Source organism: Ischnura elegans (assembly GCF_921293095.1).
Source record: "Ischnura elegans chromosome 13 unlocalized genomic scaffold, ioIscEleg1.1 SUPER_13_unloc_3, whole genome shotgun sequence".
NCBI classification, from domain to species: domain Eukaryota; kingdom Metazoa; phylum Arthropoda; class Insecta; order Odonata; family Coenagrionidae; genus Ischnura; species Ischnura elegans.
Window position 1 is genome coordinate 5,473,270 of NW_025791659.1, and position 20,549 is coordinate 5,493,818.

Below are 20,549 nucleotides of genomic sequence, written 5' to 3' on the forward strand. Positions count from 1 at the left end.
TGATCAATCACCAGCATGCAGCATGCAATTGGACTCCCACATGCACTCCACTCGGTCCAAAAACGCCACGCATACTAACAAATTATGCTACTACACGCTGTTAGAAATAATGATAAAATTCAGAAACATGCATTAAGTTAGTAGGCTACGCTGCAAGTCATCTTATCCATTTATGACTTCTAACGTTGCTGTTATAAACTCTTATTGGTCGTGGAAAAAAGACATTCTGTATCTGTCTGTTCTACAGTCTATTTTATTTTATTTATATGATCAGATCTTCCGTAGTATGTTCGCGTCCTTAAGATATGCCTAACTTCGCTAGAAAAGACGCTGCTCTTGAATTTATCTAAAAGGTTTAGTCTTTTTCTATAAGAATAATTTTTCGTGATAAAGGTTTTGAGTTTTTTTTCACCTCAATAGTTTCGAATCTTTGACTCCCTTAATGAAAGCACTGGATACCATAGCGTACCTTGTTTTCTTTAGCTGGTTTAATTAACCAGTACACAAGATATTGTTTAATGGATAGGAAGGAAACGATTCTGACGAAAAAGAAGCAATCACCAAAGCGTATTGTTGATGAAGTGTAATCTGGGTTAATTCGAAAGTATTTTACGAGTGTATTCTTTATTTTATAGAGGAAAAAATGCAGAAAATTAGCATTGAAATACACGATACATTCAGGTCGTGTTTACTCGAAATACCCAGCATACAGTTCAACAGATTCAGGCGTCAATTGGTGGAAGTTGGGGACATTTAAATAATTAAAAGATCGTAGCACACTGACTTGTCCCAGATGATGGCCCAGTGAGTGGAAACGCGTTGTACGCATTAAAAAAATTGTGGAAAAGTGCTACGATCTTTTATATATTTAAAAAAACCACTACTTCATTCATTCACACGACGCCTTAAGCGCAAACATACGTATAAATTCATAGGTAAGGAAAGAAAGGGATAGGAAAATGTAATAGAAGAAGGACGAGGACAACGGTGCTGTGGTAGATGGTAAAAACGCCAGAAATCAGAGGGTAAAAATGCGGGCCGACTGGGACTCGAACCCAGAACCTACTTGGTTGCCGGCAAGGTGCTCTACCAGTTGCGCTGCGAGGACGCTTAGATTTACCATGATTTTGGCTGGGGTTTATACACAGGAAACTCCCTTTGTTTTGGCCCACAAGAGTAGCCAATAGATGGCACTGGGGTAGCTCACCACTCACCAACAAAAGAAAATATAATATAAAGCATAAATAGGTTTGAGCGAATGGGGATTTCTTATTGTCAGCCTCCGTCGATATCTTGGTTCTTAACAAACGGCATTAAAGTTTGTTTACGCTTTTTCAATATCCATGGAAACCATTATTAAAAATACTGGCACCTTATCATACATATCTTAAATTACAGATTTGTTTATTGCAATCGAGATCAAACAATTGAAGGGTAAAAAATGCGGCCTGGCAAGTATACAAATTACGTATGTATTTCAAATGCGTAGTTTAAAGTACATGCATTTGAAATACTGCCTAGCCGTGCACTAACATAATATGTATGTTCTCCGGGCCGGCCATAACCCATCCACCCCTCCCCTCCATTTCCCCTCCATCGGGTTGATAGACTTCTCAAAATGGCGCCCTCTCCTCACGCACAGAGGCCGTTGTCCGGGTGACCCAGTTTCTCTCCTCCCTATTGGCCAATCCAATTCTCTCCCCTCCCCCCTCCTCGAAGAGAGTGTTTGGAGGTCGTTCGCTCGCCGCCTCGTTATTTCGGGCGCCGTAGGGCGTTGAACCTTCACTCTCGATTCGACGCGAGCATCGATACTCGTATCGAAGCCTGGAAACGTCGATACGATACGACTAAAAATATCGGGCATTCTTACTCTTGCTCCTCTTTGAGAGGAGGACAACATTCATCTGTCGCGCTCGATAGATGTTGCGTATTAAGTGCTGATAACTTAAAGTTATCGCGTTGGTAAATTAGAAGTTGTGTGCTTTTTTCTTCTCGTTCTAATTGATAGTATTTGTGGCCAGTTGCCAATAACTTTTAATGCTCTTGAATATCGTATTATTCCACCAGAATAATATTGAAGCTACTCTCTTTATAGGTATTAATTAAAAGATATAATGTTATTAATATTGTTTCCAATTCATTTTGGCACGACGCGTTTCGTCATTGTTACAATCGTTCATAGTTACAAATAAAGTAAACAAAATGGTGCTGAAACGATGGGGAAAATTAAGTCATAGATCTTTTGTATTACGTGGTGAAAACTTAAGATATCGCGTTAGTAAATTAAAAGTTGTTGGCGATTTTCATCAAATTCTAATTAGTAGTGTTTCTGTGCTCTTGTTAATAGCTTTTAATTTACTGATATGGAGTAATTCCGCCAGATTAACATTGACACAATTCTCTATATTGATATTACTTCAATAAAACATATACATGTTTCTGCTGAAGTTATATTCTCGCGACTCTTTTCGTTGTTACTGCAAAATATTAAAAATTTTTTGTAGCAACGAGATTGTTGTAGCGATAGTAAATTCAGTGGAAGTATTTTAATGTCTTAATTTCTTAATATTTATAACGTCCACGACGTATCATACGAGATGTCTTTGTATTAAGTCGTGGTATATCTTTTTTTTTAAGAATATATTTAGAGAACTTGTGTACACGTATCAGAGCTTGGATACTTCTGCAAGGGATAATGTGTAACAAGGCATCATTATTAAATGCTCGTCTATCTAACGTAATATGACTTAAAGAACAGGATTATTTCGCGAATTCGGTCAATGAGAATGCCTGGTGACGAGAAATGGGTATATTTTTACCATTATTATTTGGAAAATTTCGCATTTTACTCAAAATACGATGTTTTTTTATTGGTGCAATCGACGTTTTCTCCGGATATCCCTTGAATTAACTGTTTATTATTTGAATCTCTTCTGCTGCTGACACCCAAATTGGTCCATGGCAACGCACGTACATCTTTCATGCGATCCAAACTCGCTAATTTGAAAAACAAATGAATGTTTCGGAAGGCGTGTTCTTTCTCGAAGACATACTTATGGTGCGTCGGCACATATTTCTAATTCGTCGTTCATTTTTTTGTCTCTCTCTACCGCGCGTTCCCTATTTCCCTTTCTTATAGGTCGCCTCATTTCTAGATATTCGCAAATTCGATCGTCACGGTTTTTTTTAGTTCCTCGAACCACCGCCCACCTTCCACCCCCTATATATTTAGTGGCGCACCGATCGAAGAGGCTAAGATCACGAGTTCAATGTACTGCAAGAACTTTCGAGAGAAATTTCTAAGTCTTCTCCTGACTCCTAACTGGAGAACTAGGTAAGCCGCGAAGAACTTTTGGTCAAGATCTTTAACTCACCAGAAATTTGCTGGAAGATGCCCATTTTGCTCTGGAAATTCCGTTACTTTTCATAGAGGAAAGTTAATGGAATTGATTTTTATTTGTAATCTCATATAAAAATATTAATTTTCATATCGGATATCTTGTGGATAATTATCCAAACCTAAGAATAATATCAACAGATTGGTTATTAAATTTACGTGTGATGCTACGTGTGATGATATTGATAAAATTATAGATATATTCGGAATATATATTGGTTGGTTCAAAAAAACTCACAATAAGTGCCTCGTAGCATAACAATCGTTCTAAAACGGAGCTTAGAAATTCAAATAATTTTTTTTATAGTTTTTAATTTCTTTATCAACCAACTGTGGAGCTAAGATCATAGAAATAACTGCGATTTTCAAAAATGTCATTCATAAGCTAATAACTTAAAATGGTGGCGTGGTTGTTCTATCTTAACAGAATAAACACGGCTGTGTTACCATGCGTCGAAGTTCAACCATTTATTTACCATAATAATTAGATTCTTAAAATCGTTGTCAAATATATACGAAGAAGTTCAGTTGACATGAATATCCAATTTCTATTAAATCAAACGCATTATTGCATTGCCTTCTGTTGATAAATCCAATGTCGTGGTTGCTAGGTAACATAGTTCTTGTTTACTGTGTGTAAACAATAATGTTTTCGGCGACACAAGAAAACAAAAATCTAAGATTTATGTTTCATTACTGCTGGTAGCATAGTTGACTAAGTCAATTAATTCTCACAATAGAACTATATGTTGGAATTTTGAAAGAAAAGTAACGAATATTAGATTTTTATTTATTTTAAGTCAATTAAAATATCATATAAAACTAATACTCCGCTAATTCCTACGAATTTCCTCTGATAAAATGAGGTTATAAATGTTTACTGACGTAATTGTTGTCGACGTAAACGTATCTAGACGTATTAGAAAAAATGAACTGATCGTGGAACCTTCTTAAGATATTAATAAATGTCAATTTTTATTAGAATCCTGCGGTAGTGTATCTTTGGAAAGAGCCGTTCAGGTGGTGAACGATTCTTTCAACTCGATTTCGTAAGGGAGTACGTTTGTGGACCGTTATCGGATCGCGACTCCGGGTCACTTCTGGGGAATGAATAAAAAAAACAGAGAATCGCATCACTTTTGTTTTTTTTCTTCTCTCCCTCCCGCGTAATCATTTAGTCACGTATTTCCGCCCTCGCAGCGGGAACGCATTGCGCATGCGTGACGCAGAGACTGACTCTATTGGAGGTGAATGACTCTCTGGTTAAATGGCGCTAACACGAACTTATTGACGCTGGGCGTGAAATAGAAAAAAATGAACCAATCATCGCTTTAGCCGGAAGCGAGCCGTTCGTGAGGTTAAAGTGAACGGTTCCCTTTGATTACGGCTCGCGTACCGGGTTCAACTTGTACCAGTAGTTCAACGAACTCTAATTTTACGATCGTAAGCGGTGTATTCATGAGAAACTGTAGTCTTTAGCCTCATGCTATGAAATAGGATGGTTTATCTTAGATTCTTAGCATAAAATATGTATTATCATCCCAAGGCGGGGGTTATGACAACAATGTTACAACAGTTGATACGTGGTAATAATTCAGCAATAATTAATATTGATAATAATCAACAAAAATTACTATCTTAGATTCTTAGTATAAAATATGTATTATCATCCCAAGGCGGTAGTTATGACAACAATGTTACAACAGTTGATACATGGTAATAATACAGCAATAATTAATATTAATAATAATCAATAAAAATTACTACGGTGTCGCCATAAACGGAATGGCAAGCATTTTCATCATGACGTGATACTTTTTATGAGCATTTCCTGAAGTAATGCAGTATACAATGATAGTAAACCATCTCATATTTATGATAAAAATGATAGAGCATGTACAGTCTGGACTAAGGTGGTACCCCGGCAGAAATTATAGGTTATAGGATTATCTTTGTATCATAATAGCATAGGCAGATTTATTTCTCATCTTTACTAATTAAATACGTCCCAGCATAACTCTACAGTACAATTTTCATGTTTTTTGTGAATTCATCCGTATTAAAGCTTGTTATATATTTTTTTTTATTTTGAATAATATCATTATTCAATCAACCATGTCGTAATTTTTACATTGATGTCTATTATTATTGTAATTTTACTAATCTTATTCATTTCTTTAGGTATTACCGCTATGAATTGTGTATTTCCACGCCTTGCTCACTTCAAATACTAAATTAAAATGCTATTTTATGCATAAAATGAAAGAAAACAATGTATGTATACAAATACACGCCGGCTGTACCCTAGGGTCGTGCGAAAAAACTCAAGTTACAAATTTCGTGTCGTAATAGTGCGGAAAAGTTGCGATACGTTAGTACAAGAAAAACAAAAAAAAGAATTATTAAAATCGGACGTCATCTACCGATCCCGCAAAAGCACCTGAAAAAATGGCAAAAATGAAAAGAATTGTTTTTTTTCGCTGTAAAAAAAAATGAAATGTATATATTTCATAACGCTGTAGCGAAAAATATTAAAATAGAATAGATCATTACTAATATATACATATATGTGGTTTTAAACGGTTATTTCCGATCGTGCAAGTTCATGAAAAATGCATGAATTTTGCATTTTTACCGATTTTTCAGAATTGTGTAAAAGTTACTTAAGGTAATACTTTAGTCTAAAATACAACATGATATGAATAAAATACAAATATTGTGCAGCTCTTTGCTTGTTTTAAATATTATTTAATAACATTTAAACAACCCAGTGTACAATACAGTGTACCCGGCGGGGTACAGGAAGGGGTACCTGCATTTTCCTTTCCACATTTCGCTCCAGGGAACGAAACTGTAGAAATTTTACTGGTTTTCAATTTCGTTTCGTTTCTGTTGCCATCCCTGGTTTTAATAATAATAATAATAATTGTTTATTCCTACGGGTGTTAACCCAATTTACAGAAAAAGTGGTACATTAAATGGCATGTAGACATACCGTAACTTAATTAAGTACATATAAAAAGCATATAAAAATCATATTAACATTAATAAGCGTAAATTAACACATTTATAAAGTAAAGAGTAGCGAAAGATAGCATGTAATCAATATAAAAAGTTATAAAATCACAAACATTTAAGAAGCATACGAGCATTAATAAGCATTATATATTAGCTCGTTAAAAAAGTAGTTTACCGAAAGATAAAATTTAAAAAATCATAAAAAGCATAAAAAATCATATAAACAATAATAAGCGTAAATTAACACATTTATAAATTAAATGATAGCGAAATACAGCATGTAATCAATGTAAAAAATTATAAAATCACAAACATTTAAGAAGCATAGAAGCATTAATAAGCATTACATTAGCACGTTAAAAAAGTAGCGTACCGAAAGATAAAATTTGATAATATAAAATGTAAAGTGTACAAACATTAAAAGCATTATATAACACGTTAAAAACAAGTAAAAGGTTGTTTAAGATAATAAGTTTTGATCCCTTGCACGTGCATTGTCGTTCATCCCGGCAATCCCTTTAGCGCTCTAAGGTTACCAAGTTTGTGACGTCACCCGCCTTCTTAATTCTTTAAGGATACCAACATACCCATCACGAATGATGTCACTTCCGTTGAATAGACCTTACCTTTTTCCTTCCGGCTTGGATTCCGCGTATAGGCCATCTTGCCTTTCATGATTCACTCTCGTCTGTATCATCGCAATCTCGATCTCCTCCTTACCTGCCTTTTCGTTTTCCTTCCGAGAAATTCGTTTGAGGTCAACGGCCCCTGTGAGGTTATGCTCTGGGGAAAACCACTGGACCCAAGTCGAGTTTACGCTCACTCTATCGGTTCGAGATGAGTATTTTTCATACCTGGAATTGTGTGAGAAATTTCGCGGTTCCTGGGAGAAGACGATTCACTTCCGCATGACCCTTCGTTAACTTTTTATTTATTTATTAAAGCATTCGTCGTCATAAGTGAACCATCCTGAAGGCCGTTTTACACGGGGCACGGAATTGCGCAGGTTAGAGCTGCATTAATTTCTTAAAATGGCGCGGAACTGCGCGAATGCATGAATGAAATTAGAACAGGGGCTATTTGGCCGTCTCGCATCCACGCATTCTCGCACGTGTTCTAGCAATTCACCGCTTTACACGACGAAATTTCGACTGCGCCTTCGTACACGCGTCAGATTGTGCGAGTACGTACCCTTCTCACAGTCGTGCCTTCGAGTTGGTATATCAATATACGACTTCACACGGAAAAGATAACTAAGTCTTTGGAGCATAACATGTTATGCAAAACAATTATTGTGTTGTTTGTGGTTTGAAGTACCATCTCATGTGTATGCTTAAGCATGAAGCTTTGAAGATAATCCTATTCTTTCTGAAAATGATAGAGGTATGGACAAATTGGATTAATTCCATGCGAAAACGAGGTTTATAACTCATGAAAGCGTAGTTATAAGACAAGAACAGTTTTATCTTTTATCTATGTTTGTGATTTCATATGAAAACGTTCCTCTATAGTATCCTCTTGTATCTACTAATTATGTACGACAAGATATAAACTGCAGTGGCTAACGAGGGGGGGTTTTGGGGGGATATAAACCCCCCCAGAGCTCAGAGAAATTTTCAAGTGTAATCTATTTTACTTTATTGAATTGATATTACTAATGGTATAGTGTAATGATTAATAAGAAATCCCTCAGAAAGCCGCAAAACTCACCATTTTGAACCGTTTATCTTTAAAATTCCGCAATTTATTAATATCGCACCTACCGCTTATCCTGGTGGGTATTCCATACCACCACACTCCCCAGTATTAGTTGCACCTAAACCGCCCCCCCCCCCCTTTCCAGCCTTAAATTCTAGCTGCACCGCTGACCATAATCACTACTATTTCGTCGGTGATTGACATTGGAGTTTTCCCATCATTCTCGATACTGTTTATTTATTTAATTTAGTCCAAAAAGAACACAAGAGGCCAATTGCGTAGGATAGAGGATAATAAGAGAATAATTTACTAATATTAAGCAAAACCTAAACAACAACGAACGAAATAACAGTAGGTAGTATTTACAAATAAATAACAAAGAATGGTAGACTTCATATTGTTGGGGAAAATTGCGACGCGGATGGTGCGGAAGATAGTAACAATGAAGTAAGAAAAAAATGGCTAACTTTCCATAGTTTATTTTAATGTATTAACGAGTGGTGGTGTAGTCCACACCCCCTCGCACCCCGGTATTAGAAGCACCTAAACCCCCCCCTCCCCTCACCACAGCCTTAATTCCTAGCTGCGCCCCTGATAAACTGTGTTTCGGGAATAACTTGTTATAAAGTCACATTATTGTGTTCTTTATGGTGTGAAGTCAGTGGCGCCGACTCCTATGGGGCCTGAGGGGGCCCGAGCCCCCCCAAAACAATTCGTTTAGGGGTGGGGAGGAAAAGATAGGTCAGGCTTGGCAATTTTCCCCGGAGTGTCGAGGTATTAAGAGTCGAGCATGGTTCTAATGTTGATCATATGACTCTTCTAAAATGCTAATAAAAAAACCTTAAAACTCACTGTTTATTAAATTTCCCTGGACAAGACTTCAGTATGGGCCCACCAATATTTCGTTTATATATAAGTCGGCATACCTGATTGCAGATCCATCCATTGTGATGATATGCATACTAAAGGTAATATTTCAATTTCATTGTTAACACTTTTGGAGCTATTTTGCATATTGCTATTGGCTAACCGGTGATCCATTTAATAATAATAATAATAAATATTTTTCTGAAGTATAAACTCATAGAAAATGGAGTTCCTTATTATAAGTACACACCTAAAACCATCCTTGAAAACGACCACTGTAAGATTTATTATGACCGTTCAATTATTACCGATAAAACTGTCCGTAGCAATAGACCCGATCTAGTAGTGCAAGATAAAACTCACAATGAAACGTACTTGATAGACATTGCCGTACCTAATTCGCATAATATCACTACAGCCTACACCAGCAAAATGGAAAAGTATGCGGAACTTGAAAATGAAATTAAGAGTTTGTGGAAATCAGATAAAGTACAAATAATACCATTCATTATCTCTGCCGCAAGAGTAGTGCCTCATTCGCTCCGTCAAGGTCTTCAAACTATTGGACTGCCGAAAAACTAGTTTATGACAATACAAAAAGCAGCAATTTTAAATACATGTCGGATTGTCAGAAAAATTTTCAACACGGAGTAAAAAGACGAGAGTACTTGGTGATACCCGTACCCCTCGCCTAAAGCCAGCAAAAATGCTGTGAAAGTATATTTAAAAAATAATAATAATAATTTATTTACTCCTACATTTTGTCTTTACATCTGAATACAAAAATAACAAAGAGAAGGGACTTTAAATTGTCTCCAAGGTAATAGGACCAAAACTGAGCCACCATCAAATTACAAAATGTATGTCAATAAAGCATTAATACTGCAGTAAATGATACAGGAGTGTTTTAAATGAATAACACCAAAATAAATTTTCGATGCCAGAAAAAAAAAAAAAAGCCAGCCTTTGGCAAGTCTTAACATTACATTCGAGGATTTTTTTTTCTAGCGGGCAGTAAATGAAATAATTCTGGCCCCATGTAAAGAAAACAGCGTTTATATAATGTTAACCTAGGACTGTTTGCTACTATAAGTGACTCACTCCTTAAATTATATATATATTTATCACATCCACTCGGCGTATTTCCCGGGGCAAAAACCCCAGTATGGGCCCCCTAATATTGTTTATAAGTCGGCAGCCCTGTGTGAAGTGTTTGTTCACGGATAATGCTTGGAATACATCTACATAATACCCTGCGAGCCACCTCTAGGGTGTTTGGCAGGGGGTGATCAATCACCAGCATGAAGCATGCAATTGGACTCCCACATGCACACCACACCGTCCAAAAAACGTCACGTATACTAAGAAATTATACTACTATATGCTGTTAGAAATAATAATAAAATTGAGAAACATGCAATAAGTTTTACATAGGTTAGTTGGCTACACTACAAGTCATGCAATCTATCTATGACTTCCATCGCTGCCGTTATAATCTCTTATTGATCGTGGAAAAAATGACATTCTGAACCTGTCTGCTCTACAATCTATCTCTCTTATTTTATTTATATGATCTGATCTTCCGTAGTACGTTGGCGTCCGTAAGATATGGTCAACTTCGTTAGAAAAGACACCGCTCTTGAATTTATCTAAAAGGTTTAGTCTATTTTTCAATCTACGGTCCGACAGAGATTCCCATCCGAGTTTATCTAAGAGGTCAGTTACACTAACAAGACTATCGTAACGACCTTTCACGTACCTGGCAGCTCTTCTTTGCACGCGTAATGACTCTGTTAATAAGCCTTTTTCATGAGGGTCCCAAACACTAGCAGCGTATTCCAAATGTGGTCTAACGAGGGAAAAGTAGCTAATTTCTCTCGCATAGAGTAGAATCATCCTGTTTATTAAATTCGGAAAAATTGATGGAGATATGAAGTTATTGGATTGGTTCCACCGTGAAACGTGGTCTATGACCTGCTCTTGTGTTATTATCTGCGCGTCATCTTATATATGACGTATTTGAGTTTCTTGTTGATGCGTCACGCGAACTATTACACGTCTTTCTGTCTCAGATGTGTTAACAATTCTAGCGTTATATTTTTATTCCCGACTCCACCCCCTTCCACCGTCTAAGGTTAGTTCCCCCGACTTCCCGCCAGGAGGCGTTGAACCCTCTTGTCCTCCCCAACGCCACCCACACCGTAGTAATAAACGGAGGAAGGGATCGAAAATAATAAAAAAATAGACAGTCGGGGAGCGAAGTTAAAATAAAAAAAAGACGTTCTCTCGGTTCTTGGGGGGCGCCGGAGGTCCTTCACCCCGTGGCCGAGTTTCGCGGCGTGGCCGAGACGCGGCGCCACCGTCGGGGGCCACGACAACCTTAGGACATTCGCCTTTCGAGGGGGAGTGGGTGGTGACTGGATTACACAGTGAGGAGAACTTCGGATCATTTCCACGAATCGCTTCTCATGATTCGGTCGTCGCTCACGAATCGTTCTTGGAAGAAGAGGTCAGCAACCTTAGCTCACCTTAGCGTGCAGAGGTTTTCCCACCGGCAAGGCTGCAATTGTTCTCCAATAAATATTTGTATATTTTACGTTATTTGTCCTATCAAATTTACATCAAAACTAAACTAATAAATCGCACACAGTTTCTGTTGTGCCTACATTTTGTTTTCATCATAAGTCTTACGTGTATTACCAATTGATATCAGTTTATTTCAAATATGAATGAATGCTGTGATGAGAATTGTAATTGAAAAAAATGGAAAATTTCTTAAATTGTTAATTTTGGGTACATTTAGAAGGTATATCTATAATTAATTTTGTTTCTTCGCATGAACATCACATTTATAAATGTTTTTGATCATGCACGGTTAGTAGTTTTGCATTTTTTTGTGTTTTACAATGTTATGGAAATGCCCTACTGGACAGTTTTCTCAAAATTTAATTACGTCACAATTGGAATTCCCATTTCTTATTTTCAAGTTTGTATTGTGCATCATGAAGTGGTCTGAGAGCCTAGTGGTTAATTCGTAATCCTGAAGGATTATTTTCAGCTGACCATAAGACAAAAATGATTTTTGTATGCAGTATTGTTGCGTTGACGACTAGTTTAGTGCTATTTATTTTGCTGGATGAAAAAAAACTGTCTTTGCAAATAAGTACACTGCTTTGTGCAAAATTAGTGAAAGGTTTCTGAGGGATTTGTAGCAGTTAAAAAAAGCGATGGGGATACATTAAAAGCTAAGTATTTGTGAATATTTTCCCTGCCTCTCCTTACGAGAATAATTAAAATTTGGTCAATTTTCACGTTGTAAAATGCAGGGTTTTTGCTCAAGGTGTTGAGGTATTTATAATTCCAGTCCCTTATGTGACAAGAATAAAATAATATAGCTACAACAACCGATGTGCAAAACAATGACTTTTTTTTTAAATAGTGCGGTGAGTTAAAACGAAGAAGAAGATCCGATTCATTCGGATCGCGGCCATGAACCAGGCGTTGCACATCCATCTCGAATGAACGATTCATTCGTGAACGACCGAAATCTCTACCGGTAATGGAGTCTTACACCAGTCGGTCATAGTTACTCTTATAACGTACACGTGCTCTTCTCGTTCGCGCCATCTCGCCAAGCACGAGACTTTTCGCTCGATTGTTGCAGCCGGACGCGAGGTACCGGTGATTCATCAAAGGCGTCGCTTGTTTTACGTTCTCGCGCCAAAAACATGTGGAAAACATCCTCGTGTTTATATTGTGTATATATTCATTAGTTTCACAGTTGTTCTCAGCGTTCTCTGGCAGAATGTTTCGTCTGATTTCAAGGTTGTTCAAGTTTTCGTATGTATTCAGGATTGGTGGACTGTATTGCGGTTATTAGGCTGTGCTGAAGAGATTTAATTTCGTTTTGATTCCTGAATGACGTGCCTTAAAGTCTTCTTGTAAACTGGATCAACTAGAGTGCTCAAGACGATAGCAAGAATCACCGTTTTTTGGTGCATCAGTGTGTTTTTGCATAACTCTGAATTATTTTTGAACTGTTTCCTTCTGTGCGTTTAATGAAGGGAATGCAACGTTTATCTGACATGTTTTTCAGGGCGATGCATGAGGTTTTAATGCCCATTTAAACTCTCATGGACAACACAATATAGTGTCTTTCATAGTATCTATTTATTAGCTGTCATAGTTGCAGAATTAGCTGCCAAATCTGGGAATAGTTTAGCGATTTATTCAGACGATTCGTAGGGCAAAATATCACAATATTTTTCGCAATATTAGCGTTCGGATTCCTGCGAATATTTCGCCTATATTATTGTTTATGTATCATCGTAAGCAGTTGTGCCTACGCCTGTGAAATAACTGTGAAAATCAGGTTAATCATCCCGTCCATCGTGGATAGGATTCGAGATAATTTCGCCATGTTTATAGGGTGATGTGTGAGGTTTGTAACGTTTTTATACATTTGCAAACTCACGCGGGACTACTATGTCTAGTTTCCCAACATCGAACCTGTTTATCAGCTGTCAAAGGTGCAGAATACGCTGTCAGTTCGGGGGTTAGCACAGTGATTTTTTCGCCATATTTATTGGGCAAAATATCGCCATATTTTTTTCCAAAATTGTTTCGGTTTTCTGTGTATATTTTGCCGATACTACTGTTCATGAGGGATGTCAAATCAGCTTGCATTTTCCTGTTAGTTTTTCAATATTTCGCGATCCACCTGGATTTGTGGTACACAACCTAGTTAATTATCCCAACTCCTATTAATTCAACGCACAGACCTGTGAGAGAACTGTCAACATCAGCTTCCATATCTCGTCGGTTTTTGCAATAGTTAGCAATCCGCGCGGATTCCTGCAAGACCAGATAGATACCTCATCCTAGACATTTCTACTCAAGAGATTGTAAGAGAAATGTCAAAATCAGATTGAATTTCTCGTAAATTTCTGCTAGACAAGATAGTTTCCCCACACTAGATAATTCTCCTCATAGACCTGTGAATGAGTTGTCAAAATCAGCTCACGTTTTATGTCAGTTTTTTCAATGATTCGCGATCCACCTCGCCCTCGACAATTCTACTCGGAGGTTGTAAGATAACTGTCAAAATCAGATCGAGTGCCTCGTCAGTTTCTGCTAAACGAGATAGTTTTCCCACCCTACATAATTCTGCTCACAGACCTGTGAATGAGTTGTCAAAATCAGCTTGAATGTCTCGTCAGTTTCTGCTGGACAACATAATCTTCCCACCCCAGACAATTCTGCTCACAGACCTATAAGAGGGTTGTCAAAATCAGCTCGCATTTTATGTCAGTTTTTTGCAATAATTCGCGGATCCACGCGAATCATGTGCTAGACCGGATAGTTTACTTCGCCCAAGTAACGCGAATTTCGGATTTGTTTTTTTTTTCTCCGACATCCCCTACCCGGTGCGATTTGCGAGCTGCACACGCATCGCCTAGTTGGTTGAGCCTCATTGGAGGACGGATTCGACGCGCTGATATATCTCCCAGAATTCTCTCCCCAACCCCCCCCCCCTTCCTCCCGCGTCGCCCCGGTGCGTCAGCCTTGTGAAGTGAGTGAGTGAGCGAGTGGGTTGGATCGGGCGAGTTCGTTGACTCCGTGACCTAGTTCCTGTCCCTCTCTAACGAAAGTGATCCGAGTTCGGAAGGGGAGAATGTGATTCTCCTTCGCATGAAAGCGTGGAACTGCACGGGGGAAACGTCTCGTGGACGTCACAGAAACGTCGCGCGAAGTCATTAATTGTTGGGAGCTTTGATTTTTCGTTACAGGGCTTCAAAAGTGTGTGCATATCTCGCATGTACAACTGTTTAGGCAGCTCTGATTACACTTGTGATAGAACTGTCGAAATAAGTCCAAAAAACCTGTATATTCTGGCTGGTATTCCAGATAATTTCGTAGGATTTATGATTTTCGTTATAGGGCTTCAAAAGTGTGTGCATATCTCGCCTGCAAAACTGTTTGGGCATCTCTGATTACACTTGTGAAAGAACTGTCGAAATCAGTTCAAAAAGCCTGTATATTCTGGCTTGTAATCCAGATAGTTTCGTAGGATTTATGATTTTCCTTACAAGGCTTCGCAATTCAGTATATATCTCGCTTGTATAACTGTCTAGAAAGTTGGGATTACACTCGTAAAAGAACTGTCGAAATCATTGAGAAAAGGCTGTATATTCTGGCTGGTATTACAGATAATTTACTAGGATTTTTGATTCTCGTTACAGGGCTTCAAAAGTGTGTGCATATCTCGCCTGTAAAACTGTTTGGGCAGCTCTGATTACGCTTGTGAAAGAACTGTCGAAATCAGTTCAGAAAGCCTGTCTATTTTGGCTTGTAATCCAGATAATTGCGTAGGATTTATGATTTTCGTTACAGGGCTTGAAAACTGTGTGCATATCTCGCATGTACAACTCTTTAGGCAGCTCTGATTACACTTGTGAAAGAACTGCCGAAATTAGTTCAAAAAGCCTGTCTATTCTGGCTTGTAATCCAGATAATATCGTAGGATTTTTGATTTTCGTTACGAGGCTTCACAAGTGTGTGCTTATCTCGCGTGCACAACTGTTTAGGCAGCTCTGATTACACTTTTGGAAGAACTGTCGAAATCATTTAGAAAAGCCTGTATATTCTGGCTTGTAACCCAGATAATTTCGTAAGATTTATGATTTTCGTTACAGGGCTTGAAAACTGTGTGCATATCTCGCAAGTACAACTCTTTAGGCAGCTCTGATTACACTTGGGAAAGAACTGTCGAAATCATTTAGAAAAGCCTGTGTATTCTGGCTTGTAATCCAGATAATTTCGTAAGATTTATGATTTTCGTTACAGGGCTTGAAAACTGTGTGCATATCTCGCATGTACAACTCTTTAGGCAGTTCTGATTACACTTGTGCAAGAACTGTCGAAATCAGTTCAAAAAGCCTGTCTATTCTGGCTTGTAATCCAGATAATTTCGTAGGATTTTTATTTTCCTTACAGGGCTTCGAAATTCAGTGTATATCTCGCCTGTAAAATGATCAGACAGCTCTGATTACACTTGTGAAAGAACTGTCGAAATCATTTAAAACATCACGTAAATTCTGGCTGTTAATCGAGATAATTTCGCCAGAAGTAACTGTTTTTGCCAACACTACAGGTGGTTCTTCCTATATACCTGTGTAGAAGCTAGTTATACCTATGTCATACCATACCTGTGAAGTAACTGTCAAAATCTGTGTAGTTAGACGGTGTGTTCGAACGACTACTTCGAGATCGAGTCAAGACTTATTTTATAGGGCTTCAAAGTCAACTATTTACTGACTCTTAAGTTCACATAAGTATATTACAATCGCTAAGACCTAATAGATTTCAAAAATTCAGTCGCTATACTCAGCTCTTTTTTAGATTTTATAAAGGGCCATTATTTTTCGTTGATTGAATAGCTATTGAATTTAGTCACCCAAACTCCTTATTTTGTTGATTTTGAAAGTGTTTTTACTAACTTATTCCTGAAGGATATATCCAAAAGTCACTGATATTCTATTTTTAAGTACAGTTTCAGTTTTTTATATCAAAAAGATATGTATTTTTAGTCGTAAGAGGTTTTTCTGGTTAGTTGGGAAAACATTTTGAGAGTTTTGAAGTCTCCATAGGAATGAACTTTTATTGTATTGTTGATTCTGAAAGTGTTTTTACTAAATTATTCCTGAAGGGTATACCCCAAAACTCACTGATAATCTATTTTTAAGTACAGTTTCAGTTTTTTATATCAAATAGATATTTTTTTGTCGTAAGAGGTTTTTCTGGTTAGTTGGGAAAACATTTTGAGAGTTTTTTTTTATACTTGAAGTTTCCATAGGAATGAACTTTTATAAGGTTGAGAATCTAAGGGGTTTGCTGGTATAGTTTCCCCTTCCACCGAGATAGCAGCGCTGGTAGTTCCTCGGGCAAGGTAGGGGAGGCGGTGCGTGGAGGGTACGTCACAGATTTCCCCCACCCCCGACCCCTCCCTCCCCTCCGCCGGCGCTGTGTCGAAATAACCTCGAGTCTCGGGAGGGTAAACGAACGCTATGTAGGTCAGAGGGGCTAGTGTCGGAGCCGCGAGACCAGCTCACATTCAGTCTTCGCTTTGACACTGGTGCGGAAGGTACTGTGCTATCCGGAGGAACGTTGTTGTGGATACCATCCTTGGATACGCTTGTTTACGCTTTCGAACAGTGCTCCGACGTTCGGAACTCTCTTTCGACTTCGGATTTACGAGGTTTTTATCCCGTGACTTTTTCGGTCCCGGTACCGAATTGTTTCGTTATAACGCATAACAGAGAAATAGAAGACTTTTTGAAGATGAGTGCATTTACGGGAGCTCATCGCTTGCGGCCGGATAGGTGTGCAGTCTTCGCCGCGGACTTATGAGGCGAGCCGGACCAAGAGTTTTTCTGGGATAGTTTGTTTGTCTTCTCGCCCGCATCTTTTGTGTGTTACCAATGTCTTGTGCAGTGCTGTGAACTGTTCAGCACCCTGGACCAAATGTGTTGGAAGGTCTATACGGACCGGAAGACTGTCAGTATTGCCGTAGTTCTGTTCCTGATAGCTTGAGGTGAACCAGTGGGGTTTTTCATTGGTCTCCAGTTTAATTATCAAGCCCCATTCTTTCGCTTAAGGGTATCGGGCACGTCTACTACATTTTCATCCCGTTTAGGGTGAAGCAGTATTCTGGGAACCCGAGTGAAACGTTTTAAACGCTTTTTTCCTCGGTTTTCCATCATCGAAAGATGGCTGTGATAAGGTTGCAGGATTTCACGACGACGAGTTTGCCGTCTAACAAGAAGAAGTCGTCGGCTTTGGAGCTTGGCGAAGGTGCCAGGAAGAAGCTGATGAAGTTGATCGTGAGCTGTCATTGTTCCAGAGGGAAGGAACCCGTCGAAAGCAACGCGAAATGTCTGTGCAGGCGCTCAGAGGAATCCGCGAGTGGTGATTCTAGTGACAATTGTATACACGGCGACGGTGCGACAATGGTTTGTCCGGGAGGTGACAGTGGTTGTCAGGAGAGGCGGAGGGTTGTCAGGCGGAAGAGGAGGGACAGGCGAGACGCCGCGTCGGGCGCCGTCGCCGTCGGCAGGACGTCAACAAATGTCAGTACCAACAATAGTGTGGTGGTCAAGGAGATTGCCAGCACGGAAGGAGAGGAGAGCGGTCTTGCGAGCGACGATGAGTCTAGCCACGATGAGGAAGACAGTCAGGTAGATGACAAATGTTTTTTTTGCGAAAAATTGTTTTTTTTTTTTCATTCTAAATTTTTTTGCATAAAAAATAATGTTTTCTTCGAAATTAGTTTTTTCACGCGGTCGTTTCAAATGTTTTTTTATTCCTTTTTTTTCTCCTTTCCAAAATATTGCTGCCGAAGATGTGTATTTTGACAATATTTTATTTTCGTGGTGAAAATAGATTAAGTTTTCGTGTTTTTTTCCTCGTGCCTGCCTCGTTGAATTTAAATGAAAATATTTTCTATTACAACTCAATTCTCGTGTCGTAAGCGAATTTTTCCTCATGATTTTTCTCGTGTGTGATGTTCATGGCATTATCTTTTTGATTACTTGATATTTTTTTACGATTTATTTTTGTGGTTATCAACCAAAGTTTGCTGATTTTTCCCTCTTTTGTTCTTATGCATAGTTTCATCTTGCGGTCGCATGGACATTTTAACAATTCATCTCCCAGAGGCTATAAACTGCGCGCTATAACATGATAACGTAAAAAATAAAGTTAGTTTATCAATTTACCGTCTATTCCAGCTTAGATCACAGCCTGGTTCTCTTTATATCTTTATCCTAACATATTATTGTGTATATATCTTGTTCGCAACTTAAATCATTTTCGCTGCCAACATTGCCATAAATTTCTGCGATTTTCACGACACAGGATCGAAAGTAACGTATCCTCTCAGCGTTGCAGTCTTAAGAAACTGTTTCCTGATTAAATTAGTTCTGCTGAAATATTGTGGAATTTCTTATATTATACCCTCATATTATACTTTTCTTAAGTACATATTTTCAGTGTTATTATGCGGAAAGGCATTCCACTATATTAGCCCAAAAATGTTTTGTCGTTTTGCAATAGTTTGCTGTTTTAAGAGTGTTATTTTGAAGATCAATTCTTTTTTCTTACGGAAAATTTAATATAACGACAGTGTAGACGAAGATTTAGCGATACTTTTGTGACACAAATGTAATTTTGCGAATTTTCACTTTCAGCTCTGATAAAGCCCTGATATTTTTTCGAATCTAAGATTAAAATATTATAATTTCTCAAATCGAAAGTTTAAAAACAAAACTTAATATCAGAGAATATTTTCTGACATGCCACATGGCTGTGTCGTAGTGATGTTAAGTTTTTCGTAATGTTTGAACCAAAAGTTTTATTTTATATATATATTTTCGTGAAAATATCCATTTTCGTTGCATAAAAAATGAATCCTTTTAGTTGTATCAAATTCTCGTCTGAGATATTTTTTACCGTCATTTTGTCGTCTGCAAGTCTTTATTTTCAAACTTATATCATTCACGATTTGATTTTTATCTTATTTGTCTGTTTCCTTTGTTAAGTCCGTGGGGGTGGCATTTTTAATTAATTTTTTTCGTGGGCGTAGAGATAATGTAGAGCGACGCCAGCGCCGCGGACGGCGGAGGGGGGAGGGAGCGGCCGTCACCATGGTTACGGGTTCAACAACCTCTGGGTCAGCGTGTCGAAATATCTGCTCTCTCGCCATATCTATCTCCCTCCTCTGCGCCTCACCCCTTTCAGTTGTTTTTTCTTTCAATTCTCAACCCTCCTAAACCTCTTTTCCTGCTGCCGTCCTTATCCGAAAGATAACCTAGTGAACGAATTAGATTGTACCATTAAAAGTTGAGTCTTCCTTTTGCGAGAACAAATACCGGGCTTATCTGAATCGAGGTGGATCCTTTATATAAATTTCGTCTCTTTATTCGATTTTTGCGGGAACGAATCGATTTATATTTTCGACTCATCGATGCGATACTTTTACTATACATTTTATGGAATCAAATTATGATTTAGGTTTTCCTATTCATGATGTCTTAACTGTTGCAGCGGTACCGTTATAACATATCGATACATGAAAATGTATCGATACAAGTTTTCGATTTTTTTTTTGCAGTTTTACTTTATTAGCAAATTGATCCCATTTACAATAATTTAATTAATGTGTTTCTCCTCTGATTAATTTGGTGATACTTATGGGTTTTGCAATCAATGTGTATCGGTGCAAATATTTTTAGTGAACAGTCTTACATTAAATATATTTATTTTAATAATGGAAAATATTAGTATTTCTTTCACTTCAAAGGCATAAACGACGCATAGCATTGGGAGAATCATTATTTTTTTCATCGTCTCACAAAAAAGTTTTGTCTAAAAAGATGGGTCGTAGGTTTTGCGCTAAATTTATAATTGTCATTGTTGTGTCATAATTATGTCATTTTTACGTCATAATAGTGTAATTTTTTCGTAATTATTTCCAGAAGTTGCCTTTGAGCGAGATAATTTTACGTGCGCT

At 37.9% G+C, this 20,549-nt stretch overlaps 1 protein-coding gene across 2 annotated transcripts in view; it reads left to right on the forward strand.

Annotated features, from left to right (window-relative positions):
- LOC124172933 (ecdysone-inducible protein E75) overlaps positions 1-20,549 on the forward strand; it is a 149,061-nt gene that overhangs the window by 89,769 nt on the left and 38,743 nt on the right. Inside the window, exon 1 of one of the 2 annotated variants that reach the window (XM_046552454.1) lies at positions 17,127-18,216. The exons of the other annotated variant lie outside the window; for it this stretch is intronic. Coding sequence (XP_046408410.1) covers positions 17,749-18,216 — 468 coding nt within the window. The 5' untranslated portion in view covers positions 17,127-17,748. Of the gene's footprint in view, positions 1-17,126; positions 18,217-20,549 lie in introns of those variants that run through there. 2 annotated transcript variants of the gene reach the window in all.